The 19,251-nt window shown below is 35.3% G+C and overlaps 3 protein-coding genes across 6 annotated transcripts; 2 read left to right on the top strand and 1 right to left on the bottom strand.

Moving 5' to 3' along the window:
* Positions 1–1,474: 1,474 nt before the first annotated feature.
* Positions 1,475–8,199, top strand: LOC114379256 (protein NRT1/ PTR FAMILY 4.6-like). Its single transcript, XM_028337887.1, has 5 exons — positions 1,475–1,608; positions 1,711–1,819; positions 2,200–2,417; positions 6,047–6,478; positions 6,943–8,199. Exons 1-5 carry the CDS (start codon positions 1,606–1,608, stop codon positions 7,921–7,923), a joined length of 1,743 nt encoding a protein of 580 aa, XP_028193688.1. The 5' UTR covers positions 1,475–1,605; the 3' UTR covers positions 7,924–8,199.
* A 2,850-nt stretch (positions 8,200–11,049) lies between these two features.
* Positions 11,050–13,210, top strand: LOC114379246 (aldehyde oxidase GLOX). Its single transcript, XM_028337876.1, has one exon. It carries the CDS (start codon positions 11,202–11,204, stop codon positions 12,882–12,884), a length of 1,683 nt encoding a protein of 560 aa, XP_028193677.1. The 5' UTR covers positions 11,050–11,201; the 3' UTR covers positions 12,885–13,210.
* A 551-nt stretch (positions 13,211–13,761) lies between these two features.
* LOC114379223 (protein TWIN LOV 1-like) lies at positions 13,762–17,856 on the bottom strand. Of its 4 annotated transcripts, none has more exons than XM_028337852.1 (7): positions 16,929–17,853; positions 16,408–16,615; positions 16,238–16,302; positions 15,821–15,900; positions 15,645–15,700; positions 15,495–15,558; positions 13,762–14,189 (listed from the first exon to the last, which is right to left on the bottom strand). In XM_028337852.1, exons 1-7 carry the CDS (start codon positions 17,473–17,475, stop codon positions 14,037–14,039), a joined length of 1,173 nt encoding a protein of 390 aa, XP_028193653.1. In that variant the 5' UTR covers positions 17,476–17,853; the 3' UTR covers positions 13,762–14,036. The 4 variants fall into 4 exon arrangements, with proteins under 4 accessions (XP_028193653.1, XP_028193668.1, XP_028193646.1 ...); XM_028337867.1 differs by having other exon boundaries at positions 13,765–14,189; positions 15,665–15,700; positions 16,408–16,630; positions 16,929–17,856; XM_028337845.1 differs by having other exon boundaries at positions 13,765–14,189; positions 16,408–16,630.
* Positions 17,857–19,251: the final 1,395 nt, after the last annotated feature.

Genomic DNA, 19,251 nt, shown 5'->3' with positions numbered 1-19,251 from the left:
GCACTTCTTGTGCTCATTATTGAAATTGCAATTGCTAACCAAAACAAAGTAATATCGAAGGAAGATGAAGAAGATAAGTGAGTATGAGGAAGACCCATCCGACATTTATTCAGTTAAATCAATGTACTAGGTTTTAGTCTCACATATATCGTTGTATCCATGTGTTTTTTTCTTCTTAATTTGTATGGTTAAAAAGTCTTCCTTAAGAAAAAGAAAGCATTTGTTTTGGAAATTGTCTTAAAACTAACTTCTCGGGCACTTTGTAGAATTCAGAATAAAAACGTATTATTTCAGCTAATATCAGGAATTATTTTGACATTTAAACAATTTTAGAGAATAAATAGATATTGTTTTACAATTTTGAGGACTAAGATGATTATTCACTCAAAATATTATTAAGCTATTTAAGCTTTTAATAATATGGTTTTTCTAATATATATTCATGAGATAAGAAGGTAAAAATATAATTTTTTTATTAAAAAGAAAATTAAAATATTTATATACTCTCTAATCGCTAAGAAATAAAAAAAAATTATTAGATATCATGTGAGTTGCATTGGTAACATTTAAATTAATGTTATATATAATTTTTCATTAAAAACATTTTACCTTTTGTTTTTTAATCTCTTCATATTATACATGAAAGAATTTGAAGTATTTTTTTAATAAGATGAATTTTATATTTTCACAACATAAGTTAAGGGGCAGATAATAATAATAATAATAATAATAATAATAATAAATATATAACTTTATATTAGTACCAATTTATTAAAAAAATTAATGTTTAAAAACATTTAATGTATATTAATACCGTTTCTTATTTTATATTTTCTTGGAAGTATTCCTATAAGAGAAAAAATTATCTTTACTCTTTATGCATTACCAAATGTATAACATATACATTTATATAAATAAGACGAGGGAAAGAAAAAGACCGGAGGTGAAAGGTAAAACAAATTTTAAAATATTTTTTTTTAATTTGGTAATGCAAGATTTTTAATTTTTCAATAATTTTTTATTATGGTCGCATTTTTTAATTGTATAATTTAAAAATTAATTTATTCTGTCAATTTATTCTTAAATTATCTACAAAAGTTATAATTAAAAATTATTTACGTTAATACGGTATTTACTGAATTGTTATTTTGATAAACTCGTTATTAAGTTTAACTTATTTAAATCTTGTAATATATATAAAGTGTAAAATACGTATTTACTTTAAATATATACAAAAGCGTACGTGGTGTTATCGTATTCACAGGTAAAACTATTAAAAGATTGTACAAGGTAAAGTATCATATTACCTACGCTAATGACGTCACATTGTAATACGTTATTTAAAATCCAAGATTAAACATTATTATAATATAATAATAAACAAATGCAAAGCACATATCAAGGAATAAAAAAAATGAATGTGAAAAGAAGGATTAAAGTCAATTTCAATGTTAATGGTGTGGTGCGTGATGACCATTATGCCGCCAAATTGGAGTCTTCTTCGCTCTACCTCCCCTATAAATACCACCCACAGTCACCACTCTTTATCCCCTAAGTCCTAACCATCGATAGAACGTGTCTCAGATCCAAACTAATCTAACCACCATGGTGGGTTGGATTGAATTTTCTCTCTCCTTTTTACTCTCCCAAATATATATATTGTGTTGCATTAATATGACACTTAATTTCTAATTAATAAAAATTCTGCAGGAACTAGAAGCTCCACAAGTTAGCACATGGGAAGGGTATGTGGATTGGAGGAACAAGCCTGCTCTTAGAGGTCGCCATGGAGGCATGCTTGCAGCCTCCTTTGTTCTGGGTCAGTCTCAAAATCTTTTCTTTTTTTTTTTTACTCAAAAAATTTCATTTTCACACACTCATACACACATTTATAGGGGCATCTTAAGCCAAATTCAATGGGGACACCGTTTCTTTTTATGTACAACGACGACAAAAAGAATCAAACTTAAATCAGCATGCATATTATTCAAACTCGTTATTAGACTAATCTTAGTGGTTTTTAGGACTCGATTTCGACCAGAGTCCTTTTTTTATGTTAAAGAACAAAAAAAAAGTAGTTTAAGATAAATATAAAATGTTCATAAGGTCATACCATAGAAATTTAATAGTTAGTATGAGACAAATTCATTGTGATATGTCTAGTATTGATTTCCGAGGTGGTTGTGTTTTGTTTATTAGTGGCGGAGATATTGGAGAATCTGGCGTTTTTGGCCAATGCTAGCAACTTGGTGTTGTACCTGAGGCAGTACATGCACATGTCACCTTCAAAGTCTGCGAACAATGTCACCAATTTCATGGGAACAGCCTTTCTTCTTGCCCTCCTCGGTGGTTTCTTATCCGATGCCTTTTTCACCACTTATCGTGTCTACCTGATAAGTGCAGTTATTGAGTTCCTGGTAAGCCACCGCAATGCATTATTATTATTACTACTACACTCTAGCTTGTTTTCTCCATGTGATATGATGATATCACTTTATGCTTTGTCTGTGTTTGTGTAAGTGTATGTTGTGTCTTGTGTTCGACTTTCTCTCACTCAACTCAAACCTACCTACTAAGTTACCTTAATTTGTCTAACTCAAGCTTTTGCACTTATTGTTTTTCCTTTTCCATGATATGTGACTCAGAGAAATGGGAAATCAAATTTTGTGTTTCTCTCTTTCTTTATAAATTTTAAACAGATAAAATTTGTTTAATATTTATTGTACAGGAGAAGATTTACTTAAATATAAAGGAGATTTTCGATTTATTTTTTTCTGGGTGACTCAAGGAACACGTGTCCGGCAAAAGGATGTGACGTGTCTACCGGAATAAGAGTCAGTTGCAAAGGTTTGCAACTTGCAGGAGGGTAGGGTTGAATCAAATGGTGCAATTTATCAAATTCTCATCGAAGAATTGAAAATGTGAATGGTGTTAAAAAACACTTATCCCAACCCTGGATTCCTTTTCTTTTGTTGCAATTCCCTCCCCCACTTGTTGTCTAACAAAACCTTATGAATTGCATGAATTAATGCCCACTCAGATATATACAAGTCAACAAACAGACCAAGTCTAGAATATATTTATTAGTTTGGGGCACAAAATGGGGGAGAGGAAAAAGATACACAATCATTTACATAGGTTTATGTCTCTTCTCAATTGATCCCAATTAAAAATATCACCATAAAGAATGTATACTAGTATATGTTATAAATTATAACCTCGAACTTGCAATCTTAGTGGTGGCCAGGGAAGAAAAATAGAGTAGCTGAGAGAAAGAAAAAAAAAAAGTAATGCATGAGCATGATGCACATAATTATATAATTGATCTTGTGGTCAGCATCTCACAACATCAGTTAAATGGAAAGGGCACATAATATGGCTGTTAGTGTCCGACGACTTTATCCTTTTGCTTAATGGAGTGGAGGAGATAAAATAATATTGGTGGAAGGAGATTTTGTCTTTTTATATAATATGATTTTTTGGTGTTACATGAAGTAAAGATGTGAGAAGATTAATTATATATATATACATGATATAGAATGCTGCTTAATTTATTATAAAGGCTAAAGAGTGTTTTATTTTATTAATTGTTAAAAAGAAAATATTTTTTTAATGTATTAAGTAATTTTATATTATCTTGATTCTTTTAAAAGGTATCTTTAAAAGACTTGTTAGCATATCTTTAATTAATTTATTAAATAAAAGAGGACCCACGTATTATTTTTCATGCAACGTATATTTAATTTCCTCAAGTGCCTAGGACCCCTTTGTTTAGTGCATCAACTTTTGTCGTTTTGGCTCCTCAAATCTCGCCTATAGTATTACGTGTCATCGTGATCACTTACTCTGGCTGTTGTACAACTCTTCCTCGTCTCTTAATTATTTTTAAATGATTTAATAATCATAAAAATTTTTATTTAGCTATAAAATTAATATTCAAACAATTTTTACTGAGATGTTTGACCAGAATCTTTTTGCTCTATTAATTTCTGTTAACTAGTAGTATCTATTTAAGAAGATAGCACGCATATTAAAAACGTAATTAATATATTTGTTTATATTAAAATTATAAAATTATTTATAATAACTGTGTAAATTATCTAAAATTTAAATAGATATAAGAATATAATTAAAATATACTAATTATATATATTTTTTTAAAAACAATACATATAAATAGAAATATTAATGAAATAGAAAAAAATATATAAAAACCAGAAGGAGTAATAAAAAATAGGAATATTAAGTCAGCGCTAATTAACTTTCCAGGGAGCAATTAACCATTTAAATACATGAACTCAGGACAATAACATCTGAGTTCAAATTAATTAAGACATCATTTTCACTTCACGCTATTATTTGGGAACAGCTTATAAATCATAGCCAAGTGAATAAGAATAAGAATTTGTAACGTGTGCTCCAAAGCCTCAACAGCTCATCTCGCGAATTCGTCAATAAATTCCTTAGAGAAAAAAATAAAATTATGCATACTAAGGTGTACTATGCACTACTTAGTAACATCAAGTAATTGATTCATTGGTATTTGGTTGGTATATATCATGTTCATGCCAAGCCTAAGTGCCATTTCTACATCTAGTAGCAGTGCATGGTCCTTGAAAATCTTTGTGGTCATAATGAACACCTTGTCTTCATGTCTTTGTTTTTTATTCTAAAAGGTTTTCTTTTCTAAAATCTACAAATTCTAGAAGTCTTAAAGGCACATATAAGGCAAGTTCACGTATTAACATAGTTATTTTTTAAGCAAAGAAAGTTTGTGAACCACGTGTGTGGTTGTCATTTTGATGATCCATTATCTGATTATCACTACCCTTTCACATATATATCGCATATTGAAAACTTACTCAAAACGCCAACATAGCACAAGTGACATTTCATAACAAAATGTTAATAGTGGATTATAATACGTCCTTGTCCGTGCGAGGTCCAGACACTGAGGTGGGGATGGAGGCATAGACACGTGGCCTAGGACCTTGTTTTATGTTGAAAACTTTTTTTGTGTATAGTACTAGAGCATTCTTTATTATTGGTCTAATATTCGAGGAAATATGGTAGGCACTAGTAGGCACACTTATGATATATGTGTAGTCCAAAAGCATATATCCGCTGGCAAATTTGTGATATTTTATTGGTTTGCTTTCCTGAGCAAAAACAGAGGGAAATAAGGGTTAGAAAAAGATTGGTAGGTGTCACTAATGCGATCAACGCAATGCCCATGCCATGTGCATTGATGTCTAACATTTGGAAGTGGTACCCACCAGTTGATGATATTTTCTTGCAGCTTTTTGTGTTTTGTTGTACATCATATTGGGCCCATGAACTGGGGCAAACTTTGGACTTGGAGGGTCCGGGTCTGCACCTAGTTTGGGCCTTCTATAAAAGCCCTTTCCAGAACCATGGCAAAAACAAAACGAGGTTATTAACTACTAGAACTAGAACAACATAAAATTAGTGAAAAGAAAAAGAGGTTAAAGCAGGAAGTATAATTACTTACTAGTGTTAATGGCCTCTAGAATTGAATGACTTTGGTGAGATGGTTATGGAAAAAAGCATAATAACGTGACTAACGTATTTTAATTCATGTAGCTAATCCTATTCAGTGTCTGATCCTTTTACACCTAAAGTCAATTTCTTTTTCTGTTGCAAAACGTTTTAAGTTAAATTCATAATTGAAATTAATTTTGGCATACATCTCAATTACTTTTGATGGTATAAAATTAATTCTAGCTAGAATTATTTTGCAATTCTTTAAAGCAAATGAGTCCTTTGTAGGTTAGAGTTAAAAATTTGAGTCTTGTGTATGAATGTTCTGACTTCTGATTGAAACAAGATTGTTTCTGGATACTTGTGCTATAGATCCCAAAACCCTTCATTTGAGTTGTGAAGCTGTGAACATGAGATTTTATTACAGATGTTGAATGTAGAAACTAAATCAACTAAAAGGGTTGACACATTTTTCCTTTTTGTTATGCTTTGTTATATATTGCAAAAACGTGACATGGCTAAGGAACTTGGACTTTTTGTGCAGGGTCTGATTGTACTCACCATCCAAGCTCGTGATCCTTCATTGAAGCCACCAAAGTGTGACTTAGACACCCCATGTCAAGAAGTTAATGGTAGCAAAGCAGCAATGTTGTTCATTGGCCTCTATCTGGTGGCTCTGGGGGTTGGAGGAATCAAAGGGTCACTGCCAGCACATGGTGGTGAGCAATTTGATGAAACCACCCCATCTGGGAGGAAGCAGAGATCAACCTTCTTCAACTACTTCGTCTTCTGCCTATCATGCGGTGCCCTTATTGCAGTTACTTTTGTGGTGTGGATTGAAGACAACAAAGGGTGGCAATGGGGTTTTGCAATATCTACTATTAGCATATTTGTGTCTATCCCAGTATTCTTGGCCGGTTCACCAACCTACAAGAACAAGATCCCTTCAGGAAGCCCACTTACAACCATTTTAAAGGTAACTTTCATTGCACCAACCTCTACTTAAGCTATTTGTTTACTTTATAAGAAGAGTTTAATTTAATTTCTATCTACTGTCAATACAAAAGTTTTAAACTGTAGACAAATCAGAAATTAAGATAGGTATGACTTTTGAAATGATTATATAAATATTAATAATCTTATCATATATAATAAATTGTAATTTAATGATGATATAATTTTTTACACCGATAGTGCATACACTATTTACTCTTAAAGATAAGCAAATTTTGCATTTTTTTTCTTCCACTGTTCCTTAAAATTTCTTAAAAAGTTTGTGATTAAATAACTATAAAATCTCTTTACACTACTAATGCATACACTATTTACTCTTATAAGATAGCCTCATATTTCCCATTTCTCTTTCACTATTATCATGAGTTATACCCCTCTCATAATAATTTAGCATGGTATGTGATTCTTTGTTTTGAATTTGAGCAGGTTCTTATTGCTGCTTTACTGAATAGCTGCACCTACAAAAACACTAGCAGTGCAGTTGTGAATATGACTTCAAGCCCTTCTAATCCACACTCAGGTAGAACAGAATCACAACAAGAAACTGTTAAAGCAAGCACAACAACTGAAACCCCAACAAGCAACCTCAAGTTTCTCAACAAAGCAGTTACAAACAAGCCAAGGTATTCATCACTAGAATGCACTGTACAACAAGTAGAAGATGTCAAGGTAGTATTGAAAATGCTACCCATATTTGCTTGCACCATCATCCTCAACTGTTGCCTAGCTCAATTGTCCACATTCTCTGTTGAACAAGCAGCCACAATGGACACCAAGCTTGGTTCCCTAAAGGTTCCACCGTCTTCGCTACCGGTTTTCCCGGTGGTATTCATCATGATCCTAGCACCAATCTATGACCACATCATCATCCCCTACACAAGGAAAGCAACCAAGTCAGAAATGGGAATCACACACCTCCAAAGGATTGGTTTTGGATTGGTACTCTCCATAGTTGCCATGGCAGTGGCTGCTATTGTTGAAATCAAAAGGAAAAGAGTGGCAACTCAGTCAGGGCTACTTGATGATCCAACCAAACCACTTCCTATCACATTCTTGTGGATTGCTTTTCAGTACTTGTTCCTTGGATCTGCTGATCTTTTCACCTTGGCAGGATTGTTGGAATTTTTCTTCACAGAGGCACCAATAAGAATGAGATCATTGGCTACTTCTCTTTCTTGGGCTTCTTTGGCAATGGGGTACTACCTAAGTTCAGTGATTGTGTCTATAGTAAACAGTGTCACTGGAAATGGCACCCACAATAAACCATGGCTATCCGGTGCCAACTTTAACCACTATCACCTAGAGAAGTTCTATTGGCTCATGTGTGTGCTAAGTGGGTTGAACTTCCTACACTACTTGTATTGGGCCACTAAGTACAAATATAGAGGAACAGGTACTACTAATTAATGAAGCAAAGGGGGAAAATTTTTCATATGGTTTAATTGAGAATTTGACTTAAAGAGTTCAATGACCAAATTTTGGCCAAGCCAGTCTTGTGTTGGAGTTGTGTTCAACGGGTGCACAGCATTTACCCCCTAATTCAAATAGCATCGGGATATGTTATATATGTATGTGCTACAATAATAGAATAGAAACAAAAACAAAAATAGTGATATAGCACCATGTGTAATCATTCTAACTCTTTCTTTTATCAATAGTGAGAGCAAAATGGTTTTTATTCAACTTGTGTTTGGGACGGTTTATTAATCTGCACACGATGTGAAATGGGACGACACAACCAAATTAACGAGATCACCCTCATAGTACCAAAATAATAAAAGCCATGCTGCAACTAAAACAAAACAGAGGCAACAAAATATAACTAAATGTGCTTGACTATTTGTTTAGTGTTTTTTTTTTATGTATTTCAAATTAAAGCACTTGTTAGGAGAGTTAATCAAACCATGATGTTGAGGACTCGAAAATAGAATTATCATATATCTTGAAAAGAAAAGGTTTTTATAATATCATTCCTGCGTTGCCTTGGTGAGAGACATTTTATTAGTTTGTAAATAATTGTGGGCCAATTAAATAAGTTTTTGCTATCTAAAATCCACAGTTGACGAATAAAATCTTTAGGCGTGAGGCTATACATTCTGTCGCTTCTTTTTGAAGTTGAATGTTTTTGTATCCTGATTAAACTTGATCTGCATGGCCAAATTGTAAAGATAGTTACCATACAGACTAAGGATGCTGATTCCGCCGCTTCTTTTAAGACCAATATTACTACATCGTTCAGTGGTACAAGGTATCAATGGGATGAAAAGTTAGAATCATCAACCCCATATAATCAAGGAATAAAGATTTTATAATTTGGCAAACAATTTATTCTACCGATGCAACCCTTTTCTTAAAAGCTTTTATCAAACAATTTTTCCTAATTTCGCTTGCATATCATCCCCTGTAACAAAGATAATTTAGTTTGGCTTGTACTATACTCTGACAATGTGAAAGATAAATGCTTATCTATCCCGAGAATGTATAGTTATCTACTCTACCTAAATAAAAAATGAATTGATTTTCTGTGGCCCAAATTGTTGAGGTGATGATTAACACATATTTTTCTCCTAATGCCTAACCTGCAAAAATCCATAGGGTAAAGCCCTACTCAAGTGTTCCGAAGTATACCATTCTCATTCTCATTTAGTTTAGCTATATTTATTTTCTATTTTTAGTTGTGTGTTTCAAAAGTTTAAAGTAACAATATTTAATTGAGTTAAATAAGAAATTGCCATTCATTTCCTCTTTTAATGAACCTAGCTAATGGGGTAGGGGGAAGAAGAAACAGCCATGGTTCCTCAAAAATATTAATTTTCAGAAGCATCACCTTCCATGCCACTACTTGCATGCACAGAAAATGTGTACATACAGCCATTGAATCATCACATCTTGTATTAATGATGCTGCTGCTGATTTTCCCATATGTTTGTGGCACAAGTGGAGATATATGGCCTCCCCTGAGTAAAATTTTAGGTAGATCCAATTTAATTGAATTAATTATATCGTGGTTCATAAATGTTATAGTACACAGTTTCCTCATATTTATATTTGACAGATCTGAGCCATTCCCTGTTGTGTAAGGTGAGTGAAGCGCGATTCTATTCTAAATAGACAAAAACATGGTCCATGCTGGTGAATGTAGTCAGATACTATCATAATAGTTGACAGCCACCACCGTCAAAGTTTCCAATTGAAGTGTGTGAATTGCCGCAAAACACAGAAAGTTTAAGGCCCCATTCAGTCAGAAACAACAGAGTACTCATTTTTTGCAAGACTTGTAACGTTGACCTTATTACTGCTACTAACCAACAGCATGCAGACGCTGCACACTAGTAGTATCTCATAGCCCCACACACATTCACTCTCTTAATTACAAGTAATAATTCACAATTTCACTTTCAACTCTTAACTACAATTAATTGTACGTAGACCGCATGCTCCTTAAATTATTTGGCATCGTGCTTTTATCAATTAATTAACTGATTCATTCATAAGTCTAAGATTGTCAAATCAATGGTAAGTTAGTTTTGATCTTGAGAGGCATACCTACCTAACCTTCCTTACTTTGTAATTAATTACTAATTATATATCATCAAATTATAGAATTGGATAGTTTAGTACGTACTACCGTCATAGGAAAATTCTAGTCGTTAACCGCAGAGTACGTATTGGAGAGGTAATTCAAGTTTTCCTTCACGTACACACGTTTTAAGACATTTGCTTGATGAAATCAAGTGAAAAAAAGAACATGTTAATTATACCATGCATCATGGCCTAATTAGCAAGGTTCAAAATCCACTTTTTAATATGTTAGTAGAAAATGATAACTCACACAAGAATGTATTTTTCAGTATGATATTCAACTCTATTTCATACTAATCATCGTGTCAGAAAAAAAATCAAAATAATTATCATCATTTAAGCTTTTTAATATACCATTAATTTTATTTTACTTATATTTTTTATAATATTAATGATATGAGTTATAAAAATAAAAAATAAATTAATAATAATAAAAATTAATTTTATAAAATTTTTATTATTTTTCATCTATTTATTAATTTTTTTTATGTAAAACAACATTAGACAATAATTATAATCCGAAAGAAAAAGTATCACATAGGAACTACATTTTTCTCTATTTTCCTAATATTACATGTTGACAATGTTAACTTGTACTATTAATTAATATTCATTATTTTTTATCTCTCTTTTTCTATTACATGATTACTACTTATCACCATAACTACATATTTTCCATCCTCTTGTGTCTCTCTAATGGATGGTATCAACTATCATTTTCCAAAGGATTATGTGTCCTCCCAAAACCCTCAAAAGCCTTGCCCCCCCTTTTATCCTCACGAGCTAGCAGACTGTCATTGCTGCTTGCTCTATTCTTTAATGCACAACAAACTCAATATCCACAATAAATTCTTCTGAGAGGGACAGTAACAAAGAGTGAGATAACGCGCAAAAGCGACGATATAAAAGAAGATAGCAGCAGTAAATACAAGAACAAAAAAGTAAAGATAATAGCCTTTGCAACGTAGGAACATAAACACTTCCATAATTAAGCACCCTTCCCTTATAAGTTTGCCTTCTATATAAATAGTTATATATACACACAATCTCGTTGGGGAAAAGAAAACACAGTAGGATCGTATAAGCACTTCTTAGTTCTTACAATGGCGTTCAAGATCAAGAACGCCTCGCCTTTCTTCCTTCTTCTTCTTCTTCTCCAATTCACCATGACACTTCAAGAGGGATCAACAAGTACTGGTGGCCACTGGGTTCAGCTGCAACGCAGCATAGGCATCTCCGCCATGCACATGCAAGTAATGTACGACAACAAGGTGGTGATCTTCGACCGCACCGACTTCGGCCCCTCCAACATCTCCCTCTCCGGCCACCGCTGCCGCTTCAACCCCCGCGACCTCGCCCTAAAACTCGACTGCACCGCCCACTCCGTCCTCTACGACCTCGCCACCGACACGTTCCGCCCCCTCACCCTCCGCTCCGACGCTTGGTGCTCCTCCGGCGCCCTCACCGCCTCCGGCACCCTCCTCCAGACCGGTGGCTTCAACGACGGCTACACAAAACTCCGCTCCTTCACCCCTTGCCCTAGCCACAACACCTGCGACTGGCTCGAACACAATAACCACAACCTCTCCACAAGCCGCTGGTACGCCTCAAACCAGATCCTCCCCAACGGCAAAGTCATCGTCGTCGGCGGCCGCAACTCCTTCACCTACGAATTCGTCCCAAAGAACCAAAACGACGCGTCGTCGTTTTGGTTCTTACCGTTCTTGAAACTCACACGCGACCCCAACCGCGGCGAGGAGAACAATCTTTACCCGTTCTTGCACCTCCTCCCCGACGGCAACCTCTTCATCTTCGCCAACCGGAATTCCATTCTCTTCGATTACACCAAAAACAAAATCCTCCGCAACTTTCCATTAATCCCAGGCCAAGAAAAAAGAAACTACCCTAGCACCGCTTCCTCCGTTCTCCTCCCGTTAAACCTGACGGGACTAACTAACGGACAAACACGTTTGCCGGAAGCAGAGGTTATGATATGTGGCGGCGCGTACCCCGGCGCGTATAGCTTGGCGAACAAGTTAAGAATATTTCTAGAAGCTTCTAGAACGTGCGGGAGGTTGAAAGTGACGGATGAAAATCCTGAATGGGTTATGGAAGTTATGCCAATGCCTAGGGTTATGCCTGATATGATTTTGCTTCCTACTGGTGATTTGATTATTTTGAACGGTGCAATGAATGGTAGTGCGGGATGGGAGAATGCGGTGAACCCGGTTTTGCATCCGGTTATGTATAAACCCGGTTCGGCCGATCCGTTTAAGTTACTGGCTCCAGCGAGTACTGGAAGATTGTATCATTCTTCTGCAGTGTTGGTGCCAGATGGCAGGGTTTTGGTAGGTGGGAGCAACCCGCACCGGGTTTATGATTTTCGGGCCAACCCGTACCCGACGGAGCTGAGTATGGACGCGTATTACCCGGAATATTTGGGGGTGGAATTTGAGAACTTGAAGCCCTCCATTCTCACGGTGGAGGCGGAGAATAATACGGCGTCGTACGGGAGATTGTTTGCTGTGACGTTTGAACTGAAGGAGTACCGTGAGGGAGGGGTGGGAGTCACGCTCGTGGCGCCGTCGTTTACCACGCACTCGTTCGCGATGAACCAGAGGGTGCTGGTTTTGGACGTTGTGGCGGTTCAGGAGGTGGCGAAGTTCGGCTACAAGGTGGTGGCGCGTGGGCCCCCCTCGCTCGCGGTGGCACCACCGGGGTATTATATGCTTTTTATAGTGCACGCGGGAGTTCCCAGCGCTGCGGTTTGGGTTCAGGTTAAGTGACTGAGGCTGCATGGTTTGGAAGTTTGAAATCAGAATTATGGTTTGGACAAAAATGTGTAAGTTTTTGTCCAAATGGTAATTTTGAGTTTCATAGGGGAAATCGTAATGGGATATTGAGGCATTCGTGTGGATGTATAGATTAGAGGGGTAATTTTGAGGTTTCGACTCGATCAGACACACCACCTATTCTTTTTGCCCTATATGCTGTTGTACATCTTTTTAATTTCCCATTTCATGTTATTTTTGGAATTCTCTATTCTGTTTAAGACTTTAAGTTATCCATCAGTTTTTGCTGAATCTTATTTTATCAACCGAGTTTTTCTTTTCTTCCTTTTGTTAGTAAAAAATAGTAGCATATCTACCATTTTAATTTGTCACCTGTTCATCTACTTAAAGAGTTAAAGCCCACGAATTTAGTGTGGTACTTAGTAACCTCTCCTTCTAAAGTGCTCTAACTAATTAATAACAAGCTAAGTTTTTTTTATTAATTACAGTAGTTTTCTAGAAATGTAAGATTAAAGACATGCATTAAGAAGAAAAAGAAGATATAGTTTAAATTCAATATTAAGATATTATAATACACTATGAAGATATTTATAACACTTATTTATTTAATTAACTGAGTTAAACCTCGTGTTAAATCAATATTAATTTGCTTTAAGACTTTATCTGTGAATTGCAATAAACACTCAAAATGGATGAAGGCCTTCTTTTCTTTAAAGAAATATAGATACTTTAATATTCTACTAAAATTAATACGTGCTGTATTAGTTACTCTTAAATTTGACCATTCAATAGCTAAATTAAAAAAAAAAACATAAAAAGGTCAATGCAGGTCAATTTTATCAAGTGGGAAAAAGCATAATGATAAAAGATAAGATGAAAATAGTACAAGTCAACTTTTATTGCTACATTACGGAAAATAAATGCAGTTAGGAAATATAATACATTTTATTTATACACGTCCAACAGAGAATGTTTTCTTACAATTGACAGTATGGACTCTCTTTTTTTTTCTTCTTCACAAATTAATTCTTTTACCTTTCTATCATCTCAACAATCACCAATTGAGATTGATTATTTTTTCGAATGGATTAATATTTCTGGGAAGTAGGCAAATATTATTTGTTCCAAACTCACATGATCCTTTTGCTACGACTCAGAAGATCCCGCAGTCATTGATAAACTCCTCACTGCAACCTTGACTACACCAACCACACTAAGTTGTCTCTTCTCAGGACTCAAACAATGGCTATCATCGTTTTTATTGTTGTCTTCTATTTGAACTCCCACAAAGTATGCAACCTGAACAAACAGAGGATTCAGTAATTGTCAGTATAATTAGCAGAATATTTTCCGTGACTTCACTATTACAAAAAATTTCACCATAAAAAAGGGGCAGAATAAGTTGGTGTTGGTCTACATTTTGCACACAGATTTCACCAGTTTAGCTTGTATGCAACTAAAATAGAAGTGGGTAATAAATCATCAAATTCAAGGCATGTAAATGTGAAGGACTATCACATGATGTATAGTGTATATACACTTAAAACCCGTATATGAAGCTGAAAGCATCTCTTCCCAAAGTGCTTGTAATGGACCCGTGACTAAATTAAATCCGCAAGATCCTTATTGATTGTATCCATGGGAAAACAAAATTCACCCAATTAACTAATGATAGTTGGTAACTCAAATTAAAAAGCCTGGATCAATAAGTCTATTGCCTATTCTAAGGAAAATAGATTGGACGGGAGGAGGCTAGACCTGGAATTTTCAACCTTTTAGCCACAGAAAGAAAAGAATGTGTGGAATAATCCAGGTATCAAATGGGTAAACGAGAGACCAAATGCTCGCATTTGAAATTGTAATCAGGTACAACAATGGACTGTAAAAATTATCCAAATAACTAAGATAGAATTGCGAATATTTATTAAGGCATCAACTACAATGTCTGCTACTACTCTTCATCATAAGACTCTCATCTCAGCCATCAGATTACATCAATTCAATTCTAGAAATTATAGATCTATAAAGTTAACGGTAGATGATGATACATCACCAAAACTTACTGTAGGGAAATTTCCAATGAACCAATCTTGAATACGTTATAATTTTTTGCAAATCAGTTTACTGACTTCATTGCTTGAATGTTTTTTCTTTTTGGTGGGGGATTAGTAAGAACTGGTAAAAAGCAACCAAATAGAATCAGTTTTGTTACTATATGAATGATTACCTTCTTAACAACCTAGCCTTAGAAAATGATTTTTCCAGACCAACAAAGCACTTCCCATGCACAAGGAATGAGAAATTTCAGAGTTTAGAATCATAAAGGGGGGATACTTCAACAAACAACATAAAAACTTCTGTAAATTTAAATATTGGTATGCATTACGACCTGACTGATTAGAATACTAAAAAAATTGGTACGGTCAAAGCAGCAAAAACAGAAGCTGTCATCTAATTTCTCCAATATAAAGACCATAATCATGTTTGATTGTGTTGAAATCCTCGCTGCTGTCCAATCAGACTGAGGAAAACAAACGACTGACAAAAAGAAAAACAGGCGTTTAAGATTTATATTTCAGCTAGTAAATACTCTGTCAACATTACCTTGCCAGAAGCATCACGAACGGGTGAGATATGAAGAAAATTCCAAAATGAGCTTTTGTCCTTCCTGTTAGTGTTGCAGAAAACTAATTCAGCATATTCAATAAATAAACTTCACGGCTTAGGCAGCAGACACAAAAGTGAAGTATTAACCTGTAATTCAAAATACGTACTGTGCATGGTTGTTCTGTTTTAATGCTTTCCCTTATCTGAACGTAAGCAATAAGAGAAAGGCATAACAAAATGGTCCATTCCCATTAGTCTAAGACTCTAAGTTGCCAAATTACAAGACAAAATTAAAAAACCTATGGCGAGAAGAAGTGTATCACCAGATGTAAAGTCGAGGTATCGGTATCTGTTCCACCTAAAAATCTACAGTTGTGGCCCAAAACTTCATTTTTTGCATAACCTATTCAAGTAACAGGATAATTGAAAACATAAGTAAATCTGAGCTATAGGTTTTAGATCCATATATCAGATGTCAGAATTTAGCTGTAAATGATCGTGAGGCTTTTTTATAAGGCTAAGTTTGGATATTCAATAAACACTTGAAAAAAAAGACAATGAACCAAACTTCTTCCACCAGTTAAAATCAACTTATGTGTCTCAGTTATTAGATGAAAACTTGAGATGAAAGTGGAAATGCATAGGCTGATATTAACTTGAGATGAAAATTTAATTCATTTTACATTTGTAGAAGTTCATTTGAAGTTGATCTAATTTATACAAGGTAACGGCTTTAGAACCTGTCAATTTCAAGAAGGCGTCACTAGCATAAACAATAGGCATGTCTGGTAAATGCGGATTAGTTCTGCATGGAAACTCAAAATCATACAAACAACAAATTAAGGGTCTGCAAAAAAGCATAAAGCTTGCGGTAAAGTAATAACAAAACTAGACATTTCCAATAACTCACAATACAAAGCTTTGTTTGATTCTACCAAGAGAAATAATCAAGGATGTGCTTAAAAGACCCACGTCAGGAATGCTGGACCTCTTTCTACACACCAATCTCCCTGTGGCCTCACTGTAATGGGTTAGCACAGAAAATATACTGTCCATGGCAGTAACAGCACTTCGCTTCTCATCATCACTCGCCTCACACGGCTCTTCTCTCTCCACTTCTGCATCCCACAAAGCTAAAAAATCAGTAGAACCCAAACACTAGGACAATTACTGGGAGACCAAAAGGAACTATTACAATTCTGCATCAAATATCAAGTTTAAAATACATTTTAACTTTTTTTCTTTATTTAGCATAACCTAACATGATCAAAAAGCACATGTATCTACGTTTTGTCCTAAAATTATTTTTAATTATGCGACTAATTTAATTATTAGGGTTGGTGAAGCAACGCTTGAGTACGAAGCACTCACTTGACATGCATGAAAAAGTAAAGAAAAGGAAGAAAAAAAAAACAAAACAAAGAAATAAACCTCTGACATCAGGTTCGAGCACTTGCTCCAATGAACAAACGCGATCAATCTCCGCCAACGAATCCACGCACACTTCCTTCCGACAGCACCCGAACCCGAAATCCCTCACTCCGGACCCTTCTTTTTTCTGAAGCGGTACCTGTACGGCAACAAAGTGCACGACGGCGCCACCGTCGCTGCTGAAAACAGGGGAAACACGAAAAAGCATCCAAAACGGCGTACCGTCTCTGCGGTAGTTGAGTAAAACGACCTGCGCGTTTCGCTCCTCTCTAACGGCCTCGCGAATTTCGATTACGGATTTTCGGGATGTTCGTGGGCCCTGGAAGATGGCTGCGGGCCGGCCCAGGACTTCGCGGAGGGAGTAGCCCGTGAGCTTGAGGAAGCCCGGGCTGGCGAAGACGATGGGGTGGCCGGGGATGGAGGGGTCGGTGATGGTGAAGCTGTCAGGCAATTCGCCGAGCGAGTCGCGCGCGTGGCGGGTGTAGCGCGCGTCGAAGGAACGCTGGATTGTTGTTGAACCTAGCTCCTGCTCCAGCTCCATCGGCATCGGCGTTGTTGGTGTTGTTGTGTGTTCTTGTTCTAGAACCTTCTTCGATGACGATTCTTCTTCTGCTTCTCGCGGTTGTTCCCAATCCCATGTGAACTCGCGCTGCTGCTGCTGCTTCTTGTTGTTGTTCTGCTTCCGGTGAATTATGGAGTCATGAAAACGACGGCGTTTAATGCTGTGAGAAGAAGAAGGAGGAAGAGAATATCTGAGGCGAATTGTGGTGGAATAGAAGGGTAGCCATTAACTGGTGTTTGAATTATTGAATGGAAAATGAAAGGGGGAACTGGGTGGACACAAGAGGAAGGAAGCAACTGAGGGAGGAACCATTCCCCTACGCAGCAAACCGGAGTCACATAAATTTCTTACATTTTCCTTATAAATTCAATTAAATATTGTTATGCTTTTTTAACTTTATCCTTTTTTCCTCTTACGGTAACCCATTAACAATACTAGTAGTAGTTATCAACTTATCATGCACAGTACATCACTACACGTAGTTTTTCAACTTCATGTACGAAAAAAAATCTTGGTTACGAAAAGTTTAGGTAAGTTCTGTACAAAAAATGAGATAAGTTTGATTTTGAGAACTCATAGATCTCAAAGTTCAAATAATTCATACTAATTAGTTGCCAACAAGATGTTCACATTAATAATAAATATCAAACTTATATTATTTTGAAATATTAATTACCTCACATGAGTTTGATTTTGACATGCATGCTAATTGCATCCGTACTATATTATACTTTCCCCTGGGGCCGAAAATGAGTTAATATGAGTTTATCTTGGCTGGATTCCATAAGCCTTGATATGGTTCAAGTTTGATATAAAAAAAAATTAACTTGGATTTAATTAAGTTGAAGTCCGTGAACAATTTAATTTAACTGGTTAATCTAATTCGATTCAAAATTGTTGTTACATATTTTTATTTCATTTCATATAAAAATAAAATTAACATGAAATATTAAAGATAAGATTAGTTTAGTTAGTTAAAGTTAGTTTGGTTAGTTACAAATTAGATTAACTAGTTATAAGTTAGTTACTAACTAATTATGTTATATAAGGCACATTGCATTTATGTTATGAGTGGGGTTTGCTCATTTGAACATTACCCCAATATTAATGAGTTTTACCTTGCTTTATCTTTCTCTTTTTTTCTCTCTTCCATTTGCACTCATTCATTCATGACAAACATGAGATTTATCATGGTATCAAGTCATACCACCCTTCATTTTTCGCCTGCTTCATTTTGTTTGCAAGTCATTATCTTTGCACTAGCCAATGTCAAAATCAGTTTGATCCCAACGCTTCTTTTTTTTCGCTTCGTTCATTTTTTTTGTTTAGAGAAACAGTCTTGCTACTCACCATTTCCAGTTCCCAATGCAGATCCTTCTTCAACAATATTGCTCACCCTTTCTTTACTCAAAACATATTGACTTTTTACCATTGCAACCTCTTTTGTGCCTTGCCGATTACGATGTCATCAGATTTTCATCATCCATATGTGAAGAAATATCAGAGTTGTTCTTGTCAGCACTCCTTTTGGTTCTACTTCAGACAATTTTTTTGTGGCCTTTCCCATCTGCATTTGAACTCTGTGTGCCACGTGATACCAAATTCATATCAGAAACAACTGATAAATCCATGAACTCGATTTTGCGTGAAAGATGTTCAACAAAACTAGGATTCTGAAGAGCCTTCTCAAAGAAGTTCAACAATTTTACGTGATACCGTCTAATAATTGCTGCAAAAAATCTTTCAACTTAGGCTTTGTTG

This window comes from Glycine soja, chromosome 2 (genome assembly GCF_004193775.1).
Source record: "Glycine soja cultivar W05 chromosome 2, ASM419377v2, whole genome shotgun sequence".
NCBI classification, from domain to species: domain Eukaryota; kingdom Viridiplantae; phylum Streptophyta; class Magnoliopsida; order Fabales; family Fabaceae; genus Glycine; species Glycine soja.
This window is presented reverse-complemented; position numbering and strand designations above follow the sequence as displayed.

Coding starts and splice junctions, on each gene's coding strand:
- LOC114379256 (XM_028337887.1), top strand. Junction 1,820..2,199: donor TGCAGCCTCCTTTGTTCTGG/GTCAGTCTCAAA, acceptor TTTGTTTATTAG/TGGCGGAGATATTGGAGAAT. Junction 2,418..6,046: donor GTGCAGTTATTGAGTTCCTG/GTAAGCCACCGC, acceptor CTTTTTGTGCAG/GGTCTGATTGTACTCACCAT.
- LOC114379246 (XM_028337876.1), top strand. CDS start 11,202: ATGGCGTTCAAGATCAAGAACGCCTCGCCTTTCTTCCTTCTTCTTCTT.
- LOC114379223 (XM_028337845.1), bottom strand. CDS start 17,475: ATGCCGATGGAGCTGGAGCAGGAGCTAGGTTCAACAACAATCCAGCGT. Junction 16,303..16,407: donor ATCAAACAAAGCTTTGTATT/GTGAGTTATTGG, acceptor GTTTCCATGCAG/AACTAATCCGCATTTACCAG. Junction 15,901..16,237: donor CGCCTTCTTGAAATTGACAG/GTTCTAAAGCCG, acceptor TTACTTGAATAG/GTTATGCAAAAAATGAAGTT.